General features: G+C 37.9%; 1 protein-coding gene across 1 annotated transcript in view; it reads left to right on the top strand.

Moving 5' to 3' along the window:
* MAP3K19 (mitogen-activated protein kinase kinase kinase 19) overlaps positions 1-15059 on the top strand; it is a 59336-nt gene that overhangs the window by 14336 nt on the left and 29941 nt on the right. The window contains 1 exon segment of the mRNA XM_043996768.1: positions 8162-8246. Within this exon segment, the coding sequence (XP_043852703.1) occupies positions 8162-8246 (85 nt within the window).

Raw genomic sequence — 15059 nt, forward strand, 5'->3', positions numbered from 1 at the left:
TTAAAGCATACCAAGTTCATAGTTTCATGGAGTTCAGAAAGTTAAGAAAAGGCCTATCTAGCCTAGAATTCCAGCCTGGTTTGGTTCATCCTTAAGTCCTCCACCACGAGCCTGCTTCAATCATGACCTCCCCAGCAAACTGAGTGTGGAAGCTTTTTATAGGTCTGGAGCAGAGGCGGTCCTTACATACTGCTTCAAGCTGATTGGTTAGCGTCATCCAAATCCATTAGTTCACTGGACTTGAAGGTGGTCTCAAGTTAAGTTCAAAGTCTTTTAGCTTCTGTGAACAATACCTTCTTAAGGGTTAGCTAGGTGTGCTTACAATCTAGTTAACTTGAAGTAGGCTAATCAGCAGTCAATCACTCTCACTTAATTCAATCAGTTTAGATTAATCTCCAGGTGGGCCTTTGAGTATCTGCTAAATCCCATTATTTTATCACAGTACACAGTAGGCACTTGATATTAAGATGTTGTTGATTGATTCTTTGATTGACTTTGTGTGGGAAAGACTATATCCTAAAATGGACTCAGCATGATTTTTTCTTTTCCTTCCTTCCTTCCTTCCTTCCTTCCTTCCTTCCTTCCTTCCTTCCTTCCTTCCTTCCTTCCTTCCTTCCTTCCTTCCTTCCTTCCTTCCTTCCTTCCTTCCTTCCTTCCTTCCTCCCTCCCTCTCTCCCTCTCTTTCTTTTTTTTGTGTAAACTGGAACTATGATTTCAACAATAGGGAGGAACTCCTTGTGGGATACTCCCTGTGTGAAATCTCCCTGCACAGATGCAGATAAGCAGTTTGACTGTAACTTAGGGTTAGAGCACTGACAAAGTCACTGAGAACTCAATCACTTGCCCGTGGTCTCACAGTATTTGACAGTCAGATCTTCCACTTAGGTCTTCCTAGTTTCAAGGTTGGCTCTAACAACTATACATACTACCTCTTTTTTTTTTTTTTGGTTTTGTTTTTTTTTGTGAGGCAATTGGGGTTAAGTGACTTGCCCAGGGTCACACAGCTAGTAAGTGTCAAGTGTCTGAGGCTGGATTTGAACTCAGGGACTCCTGAATCCAGGGCCAGTGCTCTATCCACTGCGCCACCTAGCTGCCCCCACATACTACCTCTTGTCAGGTAGTGAAGTTGGCATGACTTGGGAAGATGGAAAAGAATTACAGCATCTCAGAAAGAAAAGAAAAAGGAACAAAGAAAAGGGGGGAAAACAGCTGGCTAAGCTGCTTCTTTAGGACATGACGAACAGGAAGAGAACATGTAGCATTCAGGAAAGGTCAAGATATCTATTGGTTTTAGATTTTTCTCCCCAGTCTCTAGATTGAGACATCCAGTCATAAATTGCAGAAAGTTACTGGGGCAAATCCATGAACTTAAAGGTTACCTAAGAGTCACTTAGATTAGCTTGGCTTTAATAGCCAGACAGCATTTTCCTGGGCCCAAGAGTATACAATTTGTGGCAAAAGGAGGAAAGCAAATATACTGAGGCACACACTTCTTCACTTCAAGCCACAGAAGAAGGATATTTTTAAAATGGAAGTAGTTAAACTGGCTTCCACAACCCCTATTAAATTTTATGAGATCAAGCCCACATTTTAGCTTAATCCTGACACTGTCATCCAGTGTGTTGGCTATCCATCTCAGATTTATGCTATCTACTAATTTCATGAGTATGTCATTTATACCTCCATTCAAATCACCGATAAAAAGACAGGAAAATCATCCTTGACACAGAGCATTACTAGAGGAGCTGGAATGAACTTACATATATGAAAAGCTGAAGTCCTGGAAACTTGTACATATCTGGGCATGCAACTTATGCCATCAGCGTTCTCATATCAGTCAGTCAATTAACAGGTATTCATTAAGTTCCCGCTGTGTGCCAGGTACTGTGCTAGTATCTGAGAATATGAACAAATAAAGGTTTGGTTTTTTTTCCTTTAGGTACTTTCCATTCTACAGGGAAAACAATATGTACCTATGAAAGTTTATATGAAATTATTGATGGGGAGACACTAGCCACCAAGGAGAACAGAAAAAGGCATGTAGAAGGTAGTGTAAAGGCTAAAATTCTAGCTAGTCTGTCTAAAATATCTAATGGGTGGTCACCAATAAATTATAAGCTTTAGAAAGAGTTAGACTTTTAAGCATTTATTAAGGAGAATAAGAATTTGGTAAAGACAGAGAGAAAGGCCTGATTCATCTATCTATTAAAGGGAGAGAGCTTTCCTCGCTCTCGCTCTCCTCCAGAGTCCACAGGAAAGAGAGCAAGTCAGAGCTCCAGGCTCCCCCTTCTTCTTCCCACAAGCAAATGTCACTTCCTGACGCCAAAGAAAAGACGCATGGTCTTGCCCTCAGAGACCTTCACCTCATGGTGGAGCTTTTCTACAGTAAGTTTCCAGCAGGTGACGTCATTCCAATCGTTACAGTAGCATTTGAGCTGAACTTCAAAATAAATGAGGGTACCAGCCCTGCATTCAGGAGGACCTAAGCTCAGATCTGGCCTCAGACACTTGACACTTACTAGCTGTGTGACCCTGGGCAAGTCACTTAACCCTCATTGCCCTGAAAAAAATTAAAAAATAAACTAGGGATTCTAAGAGGCAGAGGTGGGGAGGGAGTATATTCCAGGCATGGGAGATGGAATGTCCTGTGTGACTTATCTCTAAGTCACCAAGGTAGACCCAACACAACCCAATTGATTGGCAACCAAGTAGAGGCTCAGCTCCTTGATCAATAAGGTATAATCACCTCTCTTTGGAGGTTTTTCCCTAAGATCTCCCACTTAGTTTTACTCTCTAAATCCCAGTGATACCGATTCTTGATTACCTAAGGGGAAACTATCTCCTTCTCTAACCTTCACTCTTCATTCTATAATCTCCATCCACCTCAGCCCTCCTCCTCTAAGGACCTCTCTGCCCTCCTTTCCATTGTGCCATTTGTAATTCTCACTCACTCATAATGAACAACATCTGTTTGTTTAAACGTTTCTCCTCTTCTCATGCCCCTTCCATCTTCTGGCTCTCATAGAAACCCGGGTCTTTCCTATGTGCCCTCGACACTGCCTCCTTCACTATACTTTCTAGTACTGGTTGCACCTTCTCTCATACCCTCCAACACATTGGTACAGAAGAAGGGATTAGGAATACTCCTTGCACCGTGTTCCTATTTCTAGATTTTCCATCTGCCACCATCAAGAAGCCTCTTCTTTAATGTTCACTTTACCTAAATTTATCATTCAATCCAGATTTAGGTTGCAATTATCTACCAACCCCAGGTCATTCTCCTTCTTTTCAAATGGAATTCAATATCTGTTTTTCAGCCTTCTCTGATACCACAATTGTTACTCTTAGATGAGGGGACCTTAATATAGGCTACATTTTCCCTTAATTACCCTTACCTCTCAGTTTCTCAATCTACTCTCATGACCTCCTCCTCTACATCTCAGTGATACACAGAGAAAATTATACCTCTGAACTCTTCATCATATACAAGTATTCTACCTTAATTGATTTTACTTGATTTACATAATTTACTTGATGATCAAGAATTCTGAAATTCCTTTATCTGATCAACACATTCTATCATTTCACTTTTCTCTTTGTTTTCTTTATTCCTTCTAAACCTATTCTTCATCCTCAGTATGACCTTCAGTACCTCTAGCCTTCAGTATTTCTCAGGTTATTTCCTCTGCTCTGGTTTAACAGTCCTCCTTTCCTAACTCTCAGCCCTTTAGTTGACCTACACTATGGTCCGCTCTTGAATCTCTTACTCTCTTGTCCTATCTTCACTCACCTTTTGTTTGTTTTGTTTGTTTGTTTTTTTAGTGAGGCAATTGGGGTTAAATGACTTGCCCAGGGTCACACAGCTAGTAAGTGTTAAGTGTCTGAGGCCAGATTTGAACTCAGGTCCTCCTGACTCCAGGGCCGGGGCTCTATCACCTTTTGTTAAAGTAGGTATTATTCCTAATTTCCTTCTCAGCTCCTAATAACATGCTACTGAATGGAGATAGAAAAAGTTACACAAGCACATGATGACCAGGACCATGACAGATTTCTGTTTTCTAATCTTAACTGGACCCTTACTGGAGCAAGGCAATCCTTTTATTCATCCTAACTGATTTTCTTTCCCAGTTCCAAATCCTTTTCCCAAATATTTTCTCTCTTGAAATCTCCCACACCAATTCCTCTTCCATTCTCATAGCTGAAGGAGTTTTGTGACACTCCTCTCTCTTAGATCTTCTCCGGCCTGTCTGATAAATCTTTCTCAATCTCCTTTGCTGGATCATCATACAGATCCTGACCTCTAAGTATAAGTGCTCTGCAAGGCTCCATCCTGGGTCCCCTTTTCTTTCTCTATACCCTCACTCTTGGTGATCTATTCTACTCATGTGGGCCTTTTGTTCTCTATCCTGATGGTTTCCATATCTACATTTTCATTTGACTTTCAGACAAGTTTCACTTGCTGTAGCGACCATTTTGTAGAGCATTGAGAGGATGGAGGAAAGAGATTGGAGAAGAATCTTATAAACTGAACTGATAACACCCTGTGTACAATGGTGTATTGATATTTAAATGTCACTGACAGATTGCTTTTTTCACACCTAAAATTGGTAAAATTTGCAAACAGAAGCTAGTGAGCCATAAATATCTCTGTAAATAAGTATCTATAGGGCAACTAGGTGGCGCAGTGGATAAAGCACCAGCCCTGGATTCAGGAGGACCTGAGTTCAAATCCGACCTCAGGCACTTGACACTTACTAGCTGTGACCCTGGGCAAGTCATTTAACCCTCATTGTCCTCCCCCCCCCCCGCCCCAAAAGTATCTATAGCATTATAGGTTAAAAATGAATTGATTAATTCTTGTCTGTTCACTTATCTTATTAATATATATATACTGTATAGTCTATGAATTGCTTGTTTTGAATGTTAGTATAAAGAGAATGGATGTTTATTTTATCTTATTTTTACTCTGAATTTCATAAAACTAAAAGAAGAAAATCTTATCATAGTCAAACAGAATAGAAAAAGAGGATCATATGTGAAGCTATACATCTCTATTATGTATAGCTTGCCTTTTAAAAAAAGTACATAATAATTTTAATATTACTTTCAAGTTGTCCTATCTGTTTCCTTGAGAACTTCCTTATATTTTCTTTTGTGCATTAAAAATGATTTGGTGACTCTCTTTTCTCTCTTTTCTTCTTTATTTTTTCCCCTTTAGTAACACTACTGGTAGCTCTTCTTTCCCTACCAAATAAGAAAAGAAAAACATGATCCATGTAGCACATAAGCATAGTCAAGCAAAACAAATCCATATGTTTGCCATGTATAAAAATGTATGTCGGGCAGCTAGGTTGTTCAGTGGATAAAACACAGGCCCTGGATTCAGGAGGACCTGAGTTCAAACCTAGCCTCAGACACTTGACACTTACTAGCTGTGTGACGCTGGGCAAGTCACTTGACCCTCATTGCCTGCCCCCCCCCCCAAGTGCATTAACAAAAATGTATGTCTCAGAGGACGGACATCTCAAACTAGCTGTCCAAGAGATGTTTCAAACTCAGTAAACCACAAAAGAACTCATTTTCTTTCTCTCAAAACCATCCCACTTCCAAACTTCCCTATTTCTGTCAAAGGTAGCACCGCCTTTCCCTTTGCCCAAGTTTATGGGCTCTGTGTTATTTTTGACTCCTCACTCTCCTTCTTCCCACTATCCATTCAGTTGCCAATTCATCCCTTTTCTATTTCTACAATATGTCTCATCACTTACCACTTATTTTCTTTCATGCAGCTACCACCTCAGTTCATGCTTTCATCACCTCTCACTTAGCTTGTAGCAAGTCTTCTAATTGATTTCCCTTTCTTAAATCTCTCCCCATCCCAGCCCAACCACCATACTGTGCCAAAGTGAATTTCCTTAAGTGTATATCATTCCCCTACTCGATAAACTCCATTGTTTCTAGATAAAATAAAAATTCCTCTCTCCAGCTTTTAAAGCCCTTCACAATATGAGGCAATCCTATTATATCTTACTTTCTTTCTATAAGCTAGTCTTCCCAAACTGGCCTTCTTTCTGTTTTTCACACATGAGGGTCAATCTTCCATTTCTATGCTTTTGCATAGGCCTATTCTCCATTCGTGGAACACACTATCTCTTCACCTTTGCCTTTTAGAATTTTTCTCTTCCTTCAAGGTCCAGCTTAAGAAGTTACCACCTTCTATGGGAAGCCCTTCTTGCTCTTCACACCAGCTAGTGTATTCTCTCTATAACTACCTCCTTTTTAACTAGCTTTATTTTAGTTTTATATTTATTCTATTCTTATTATTTTATATTTATTCTGTATATACTTACATATGTACTTGTTGTTTATCTCCATAGAATGTAAACTCTTTGAGAAAGGGCTTAAGATCTCTCTGAGTTTAGGGGATAGCCCACAGTGACAAAATTATAGATGCTTGAAGTATTAAACAATTAATCTTTAGTGATTAAACCCTTGGAAAGGCAAAAACCTTGACTATTTTTATAGTAATGCTATTACTAGATAAACTTTTCTTTTGTATTGCAAAATATAAGAAACATAAATAAACCTGAAATACTTTATTTAAATAACAATGAGAAAAATAAAAACTAGATGAGGCTTTTCTCATGACATCAACTTATAACTTTTTTTTTTGGTGGGGCAATAAGGGTTAAGTGACTTTCTCAGGGTTACACAGCTAGTAAGTGTCAAGTGTCTGAGGTCGGATTTGAATTTGGGTCCTCCTAAATCCAGGGCCAATGCTTTATCCACTGTGCCCCCAAGTTGCCCCCATCTTATAACTTTTGATAAAAAAAAAATAGCACCTGGGGCAGCTAGGTGGCACAGTGGATAGAGCACTAGCTCTTGAGTCAGGAGGACCTGAGTTCAAATCTTACTTCAGACACTTAACACTTACTAGCTGTGTGACCCTGGGCAAGTCACTTAACCCCAATTGCCTCACAAAAAAACCCAAAACAAAAAAAAATAGCACCTACCTTTATATTTGACTCTAAAGGAAAAAAATCCCTTTTGGAAATGAATTGTTCTGTGACCCTGGGCAAGTCACTTAACCCTCATTACCTTTCAAAAAGAAAAAAAAGAAAAAAGAAAAAAAAGAAATGAACTGTTGATTTTTAAGAACTCTGTTCTTCTAAGTGTTTAGATAGAATGAGTATGGTGGTGCAATCTGTAGTTCCCACTCCTGAGGATGATGGGTCAATTTATCTTAGAAGTTTGAGTTGGGCATCTGCACTAAGTCCAACATCAATATAGCCAATCAGCCAATTAATAAGTATTTATTTTGGTGAGCCCCTTAGAGTGGAGTGCTATAAGGCTGCTTAGGGAGGAGTGAACAGACCCATGTCGGAAAAAACAGAACAGGTTAATGCTTCTGTGCCAATTAGTATTGGGATCTGGGACATGAGTATCCATAGGGAAATGTGGTAACCAAAAAATATGTTTAGGTATTACAATGAAGGATTAAAATATATAATAGTAAAAGTAGAATGTAAATTCCTTAAGGGCAGAGACTTTTTTTTCTTTTTGTTTTTGTATCCCTAGTGCCTAGCATAACGTTTTGCCTGGAAGGATCATAGATTTACAACTAGAAAAAACCATAGAGGTTATGAAGTTTAATAAATGTTTGTTAAATTGTTGAAGTTTAAAAAAATATCCAGATACTTATAAGCAAGAATGATAGTTGTAACTCAATAATTGAAATAGTAAATCTTTGCAGTTTATTCATATTATTGTTCCAGTAAGCAGAGATAGCCAGAGAACATATGTGGGGTAGATAAATGACTGAGATTTAGAAATAAGCCTGAAGACTGGGACACAAATCAAAGTTAAATAGAAATTCTCCATATATAGTAGGTTTTATTTATTTTTACTAAAACCAGGTTAACATCTTTAGGACTTGGGAAATCACTTTATTTTCTACTCCAGCACTAATTCTGAAGATGGTTCTTTAAGACATCTAGACCATATAACATAGCCAGAATTTTTCTTTATATCAACAGTATATTGTTTTAGAATACTTGTCTAATGGCAATACTTTTATGCTAGATGAAGAAAGATTAATTTGAACAATCAAGAATATAATATTTTTCTATGTCTTTTCCCCCATTGCCATTATGTGTTTCTGTAGGTGATGAAATTATCATTACTTTTCAAAGAGAAGACAACAACCCCCAAGAAATGAGTCAAGTTTACAATGATTTTGAAGTATACAAGTAAGGAATACTTTTTGGAATGTTAAATGGAATTTGCTAGTCACCTTGCTATAATGATAGTTTCATTTCATGTCAAGTTGTATTTTTAGTTCTGTAATATACTATATTAGATTCAGTGTTTCCATGGCAGCATTTCCAAATCTTTTCTCACTTCAAACCCTTACTCTCCCCACTGTTCTCAGCAGATGACCTCTTTTCCTTTACTGTCCATTGAAAGCTCTCTTATCTCCCCTCCTCCATCCCTTTTGGAATATAAAAAGGTTGTTTCCTACCATTCTCTATTACTTTCCTTTTATTTCAAAAGATATAAGCCTCCTTTTAAAATATCTTTTGTTGTTATCTAGTTGTTTTTCAGTTGTGTCCAATTCTTCATGACCCCTTTTGGGATTGTTTTTGGCAAAGATACTAGAATGATTTACCATTTCCTTCTCCAGGTAGTAAGTGTCTGAGGCCAAATTTAAACTCAGGTCCTCTGAGTCCAGGTTCAGCTTTGTATCCACTGAACCACCTAGCTACCCTATTTTAAAACATCTAACCAATCTATTTATGCTCTCGATCTTATCTCCTTTTATATTCTCCAGGATCCTATCCTATAAGTCATTTTTCCCTAAACTCCCATCTCCGAATCAACTTGCTCCTTCTCACTAACTGCAAGCATGTTCTGATCTATTGTCTCCTAAAAATACACACACACACACACACACACACACACACACACACACACACAGAGCATTGATTTTGCTACCCCCCTCAGGCTATAATCCTATGTCTCTCTTCCTCTTTTCCTTTTATGGTTAGACTTCTAGTAGTCATAATCTACACTTCCCGCCTCCACTTTCTCACTATCTAGGCTCTCATTAATCCCCTGCAATCTGGCTTCCTACTGTTCATTTAAACTGCTCATTCCAGGGTTGCCAGTGACTTCCTGGTTATCAAATTAAAATTTTCTCATTTCTCTCCTGCCTCAATCTTTTTTGGAGTATTTGATTGTTGACAATATTGTTAAGCAGCCCTCCCTCATCACTGCTTTGTTCTGTTTCCCCTCCTACTTCTCTAAATTACTATTTTTATTCTTCTTACTATTCTTTCTACTCTCCATTTCTCTTGGTGGTATCACCATCCTCCCAGTCACCCAGGATCAAAAAATTCAGAACTGTTCTTAATCCTTTCCTTTCCCTGACCTTGGTCCTCTTCTCTGTCCTATGCTACCCTTACATCCAATCATTGGTCAAAACCTATTTATTTTACCTTCATTCTTTAACTTGAAAGTCAAGACCTACTACATCCTACTCCAATTTACTTTTCCAACATCATTTCATTGTGATCCCTTTACCATACTTTACACTTCATCAAAACTTGACTCCTTGTTGTTCTCTGGTCTTGTCCTGCTCTCTTCTATCTTTATGCCTTTGTGTACAGTCCCCCACTCTTCAAAGGATTCCCTGCCTATTTCTGCTAGTCGACATTTTCCTTATTCTTTTAAAAATTTATTTTTATTTAAAAATTTAAAAAATTTTTATTATTAATTTTTAACTTTCTCTTCTTTTTAAATTTTGAGTTCCAAATTTTCTCCTTCCCACCCACCCCCACCTTCATCCACTGAGAAGGAAAATAATATAATATCCATTATATGTGTGAAATCATGTAAAACATATTTCTATGTTAGCCATATTTTTAAAAGCAAAAAAAATGGGGGCAGCTAGGTGGCGCAGTGGATTAAGCACCAGCCCTGGATTCAGGAGTACCTGAGTTCAGGTCCGGCCTCAGACACTTGACACTTACTAGCTGTGTGACCCTGGGCAAGTCACTTAACCCCCATTGCCCTGCAAAAAAACAAACAAACAAACAAAAAAAGCAAAAAAAATAAAGTGAGAAAAATTATACTTCAATTTGTACTCAGACTTCATCAGTTCTCTTTGGAGGTGGATAGCATTTTTTCATCTTGAACCCTTTGTACAATGATCTTGGATCATTGTATTGATCAAAGAAGCCAAGTCTTTCATAGTTGATCATCATTACAACATTGCTGTTACTGTACACAGTGATCTCCTGGTTCTTCTCACTTCACTTTGTATCGGTTCATATAGGTCTTGCCATGTTTTTCTGAAACCACTCTCCTCATAATTCATCATTTCCTACAACATAATAATACTCCGTCACAGTCATATTCCACAATTTGTTCAGCAATTCCTCAATTGATGAGCATCTCCTCAATTTCCAGTTCTTTGACCCTACAAAAAGAGCCGCTATAAATATTTTTGTACATATAGGTCATTTCCCTTTCCCTTTGATCTCTTTGAGGTATAGACCTAGTATTCACATTCTGGGTCAAAGTGTATGCACAGTTTTGTAGCCCTTTGGACCTAGTCCCAAGTTGCTCTCCAGAATGGTTGGACTGGTTTACAATTCTACCAAAATTTCATTAGTGTACCTATTTTTCTCTCATCCCCTTTAGCATTTGTCATTCCTAATAGGTGTGAGGTGATTCCTCAGAGTTGTTTTAATTTGCCTTTCTCTAATCAATAGTGATTTAGAGAATTTTTATGACTATAGATAGCTTTGATTTCTTCTGAAAACTGCCTGTTTATATCCTCAGAACATTTATCAATTGAAGAATGGCTTTTATTTTATTCTAAATTTGACAAAGTTCTATATGTAGTATATATGAAAAATGATGCTTTTATCAGAGAAACTTCATGTAAAAATCAATATTACTTGATTGTCTATGTCCCCTTTCATAAGAATGTAGTTTCCATGATTATCCATTTTAATTGGGTCTATTTTTGCTTTTGCTTTGTCTAAGATCATGATTGTTACCCGTAGTAAAAAAAATATGAAAGGTTTTTAACAGTTGGTTAGGATAACTGAAAGACGCCAGTTTTTGAAGGACCACCCTTTTGGGGAGGAGACCAACAGTCCGCCTGCTGCGCACATCAGACTGCCTGCTACGCACTCGACTTCCGGGGTACGAGCTTAAAAGACAAGGAGAGAACGGAAGTGGGGCTTTTTTCTGCTCTGCTGGCCTCCTGACTGCGCTGCACAGACGGTCTCTCTCTCTCTAAAGGTGGCCTTCGGTTTTGGTGAGTTTTTTATAAGGAATATAGACTAAGCTTAGACTTAAGACGATTTGTATTGTGTTTCTACTTTCCTATCCTTCTAATCAACATCACCTTGTGACTACCATAACAATAAAAGGTCTATCTAGAAAACCAAAAGCTTCTTCCATTTACTAGTCTGGGAGATAAATTAAGGGAAAGGTTAAGTAGGGGAGATTTATGATCTAATATCCAATTTAAAATCTCACATATCCATACCTTTTTTAGTTTAGCCAAAGCATATTAGAATCTGTTCCAGCCTTTTATTTTAACTCTGTGTGTCTTTCTGTTTCAAGTGTGTCTTTTGCAAACAACATATTTTTGGATCTGTTTTCTAATCCATTCTTCTTTCCACTTCCATTTTTATGGGGGAGCACAACCCATTTACATTCACAATTATTATTACTGTGTTTTTCCCTATATCCCATTTTCTTTTCTTTTTTCCTGTCCCTCTTCAAAAGTCTACCACTGCCTCCCTTAATCTGCCTTCCCCATTATCATCCCGCTTCCTTTCTCTTATCCCCTTCCCATTCTATTTCTCTATTGGGCAAGTTACATTTCTATACGCAACTGAGTGTGTATATAGTTATTTTCCCTCTTTGAAGCAATTTTAATGAGGGTGAGGTTCAAACATTGCCCACCATTTCCCCATCTCATTTCCCTCTTTCACCCTAAAAGCTCTTCCTTGTGCATCTCTTTTATGTGAGAAAATTTTCCCTATTCTACTTCTCCCTTTCCTATTCTTTCAGTGTTTCTTTCTTTTCCTTTTTCTCACCTCTTCATTTTTTAAAGATATCATTCCAAAATAATTGACTTATTCCTGCATTCCCTTTCTATGTAGACTTCTTCTAATGGTACTGTTAATGTTAAAGTTCTTAGGAGTTATATGTATCACCTTCCCATATAGGAATTTAAACAATTTAACTTTATTGAGACACATGATTATTCTTTCACATTTACCTTTTTATGCTTCTCTTGAGTCTTGTGTTTAAATGTCAAATTTTGGGGCAGTTAGGTGGCACAGTGGATACAGCACCGGCTCTGGAGTCAGGAGGACCTGAGTTCAAATCCGGCCTCAGATACTTAACACACTAACTAGCTGTGTGACCCGGGGCAAGTCACCTAACCCCAATTGCCTCACTAAAAAAAGCCAAACATAAGCTCTGGTCTTTTGATCAAGAATGCTTGAAAATCTTCTATTTTGGTAACTATCCTTCCACCCACCCCAGTCTTTTTTTTTTTTTTGTGAGGCAATTGGGGTTAAGTGACTTGCCCAGGGTCACACAGCTAGTAAGTGTGTGTTAAGTTTCTGAGGCCGGATTTGAACTCAGGTACTCCTGACTTCAGGGCCGGTGCTCTATCCACTGCGCCACCTAGCTGCCCCCCACCCCAGTCTTAATAGTATTTTTCCAGTTACATGTAAAGATAGTTTTCAACATTGGTTTTCATAAAATTTTGAGTTCCAAATTTTTCTCCCTCCCTCCTCCCCAAGACAGCAAGCAATCTTATATAAGTTATGTATGTACAATCAAATTAAACATATTTCCACATTAGTCATGTTGTGAAAGAATAATCAGAACAAAAGGGAAAAACCTTAAAAAAGAAAAAAAAACAAAAGTAAAAATTGTATGGTTCAATCTGCATTCAGATTCCATAGTTCTTTTTCTGGATATGGAGAGTATTTTCCATCATGAGTCCTTTGGAATTGTCTTGAATCATTGTATTGCTGAGAAGAGCTGTCTGTCACAGCTGATCATCACACAATGTTGCTGTTACTGTGTACAGTGTTCTCCTGGTTCTGCTCACTTCACTCAGCATCAGTCCACTTAAGTTAGGTAGGTTATTCTTGATTATAATCCTAGCTACTTGTCCTCCAGAATATCATATTCCAAGCCCTCTGATCCTTTAATGTAGAAGCTTATGAATTTTTTTGTTATCCTGACTTGCTCCATAATATTTGAATTCTTTTTCTCTGGCTGCTTGCAATATTTTCTCCTTGTTCTGGGAACTCTGGAATTTGACTATAATACTCCTGGGAGTTTTCATTTTGGAATCTCTTTCAGGAGGTAGTCAGTGGATTCTTTCAATTTTTATTTTACTGTGTGGATCTAAGATATTGAGACAGTTTTCCTTGATAATTTCTTGAAATATGACTTCCAGACTCTTTCTTTGATCATGGCTTTTAGATAGTCTAATCATTCTTAAATTATCTCTCCTCAATCTATTTTCCAGATCAGTTATTTTTCCAATAAGATATTCCACATTATTCTCCTATTTTTATTCTTTTGACTTTGTTTTATTGTTTCTTGATGCCTCATTGAGTCATTAGCTTTCATTTACCCAATTCTAATTTTTAAGGAGTATTTTTCTTCAGTGAGTTTTTGTACCTCTTTTTCCATTGGGCCCATTTTGTTTTTGAGGAATTATTTTTGTATCTCCTTCTCCATTTGTCCTATTCTGTTTATTAGGGAGTTCTTGTCTTCTGTGAATTTTTGTGCCTCTTATACCATTAGACCAATCCTGTTTTTAAGGTGTTATTTTCTTCATTTTTTATCTCTTTTATCAAGCTAATTAATTCTCTTATCATAATTTTCTTATATCACCCTCATTTCTTTTTCCAATTTTTTTCTCTACCACTCATCTCTTTCTTTAACTCTTTTAGGAATTCTTGTTGGACTTGGGTCCAATTAGAATTTTTCTTTAATGCTTTCTTTGTATGTTTTTTTCCACATTGTTGTCTTCTGGGGTCTGGTCTTCCCTGACACCAGAGCAGCTTTTTATGGTCAAAAAATTGTTGTTGTTGTTGTTGTTCTTTGCTCATTTCCCAGCCTATTTCTTGACTTTGAACTTTATGTTAAAGTTGGGCTCTGCTCACTTGGGGAGACCCTGTCCCAGGCTTCAGGCTTTTTCATGCTGCTATTTTCATGTTATCATTTTCTTTTATGAAAATTTCTACTATTTCCTATATATTCTTTGATCCATAATTAGTTTTTTTTAAGGATATGGTTATATGTTCTGCATTTAAGTTTTGTCTTTTGTTTTTTTGTGTGGGGCAATGAGGGTTAAGTGACTTGCCCAGGGTCATACAGCTAGTAAGTGGCAAGTGTCTGAGGTCAGATTTGAACTCAGGTCCTCCTGAATCCAGGGCCAGTGCTTTATCCACTGTGCCACCTATCTGCCCCCATGCTGCTATTTTCATAGATGGTTTTGGGGTCTGCTTCCAAGGTATTATGATCCTGGAAAAGATATGGTCACTGCTCTTCAGGTCTGCAAGTTGATCTTTACCCAGGAAGGTCCCTTGGTCTGCTGCAGCCACAAGCATTAGCATTCTTTTTTGTCTTGGAACTGTGACCAGGGCCCTTGCTCCCTTGTGATCAACTCCCAGCACTCTTCTCCACCCTGGAATTACAACCCAAAAATGTATATGGGCAATTGAGTTGCCAATTGGTACCAGGTGTACCAACTGTCAACAAAAGGTTCCCTGTAATCTCTTTTTGACCAGTTGTCCAACCTTTTTACTGTCTCTGGGCTGAGAACTCTCAAAGCTGCTACCACAACAGCAGATGTCACATGTGTGGGCTCTGAACAGGCCTCCATCCTGATGTCACCAACTTTTCCCACTGACTTTCTCAGTTTTCTTAGGCTAGAAAAATGTCTCATCCTGACATTTTGTGGCCTCTGCTGCTCTAAAATTTGATTTGAAGCATTCTTTTAAAGT

The sequence above is a fragment of the Dromiciops gliroides genome, chromosome 3 (assembly GCF_019393635.1).
Source record: "Dromiciops gliroides isolate mDroGli1 chromosome 3, mDroGli1.pri, whole genome shotgun sequence".
In the NCBI taxonomy this organism is placed as follows: domain Eukaryota; kingdom Metazoa; phylum Chordata; class Mammalia; order Microbiotheria; family Microbiotheriidae; genus Dromiciops; species Dromiciops gliroides.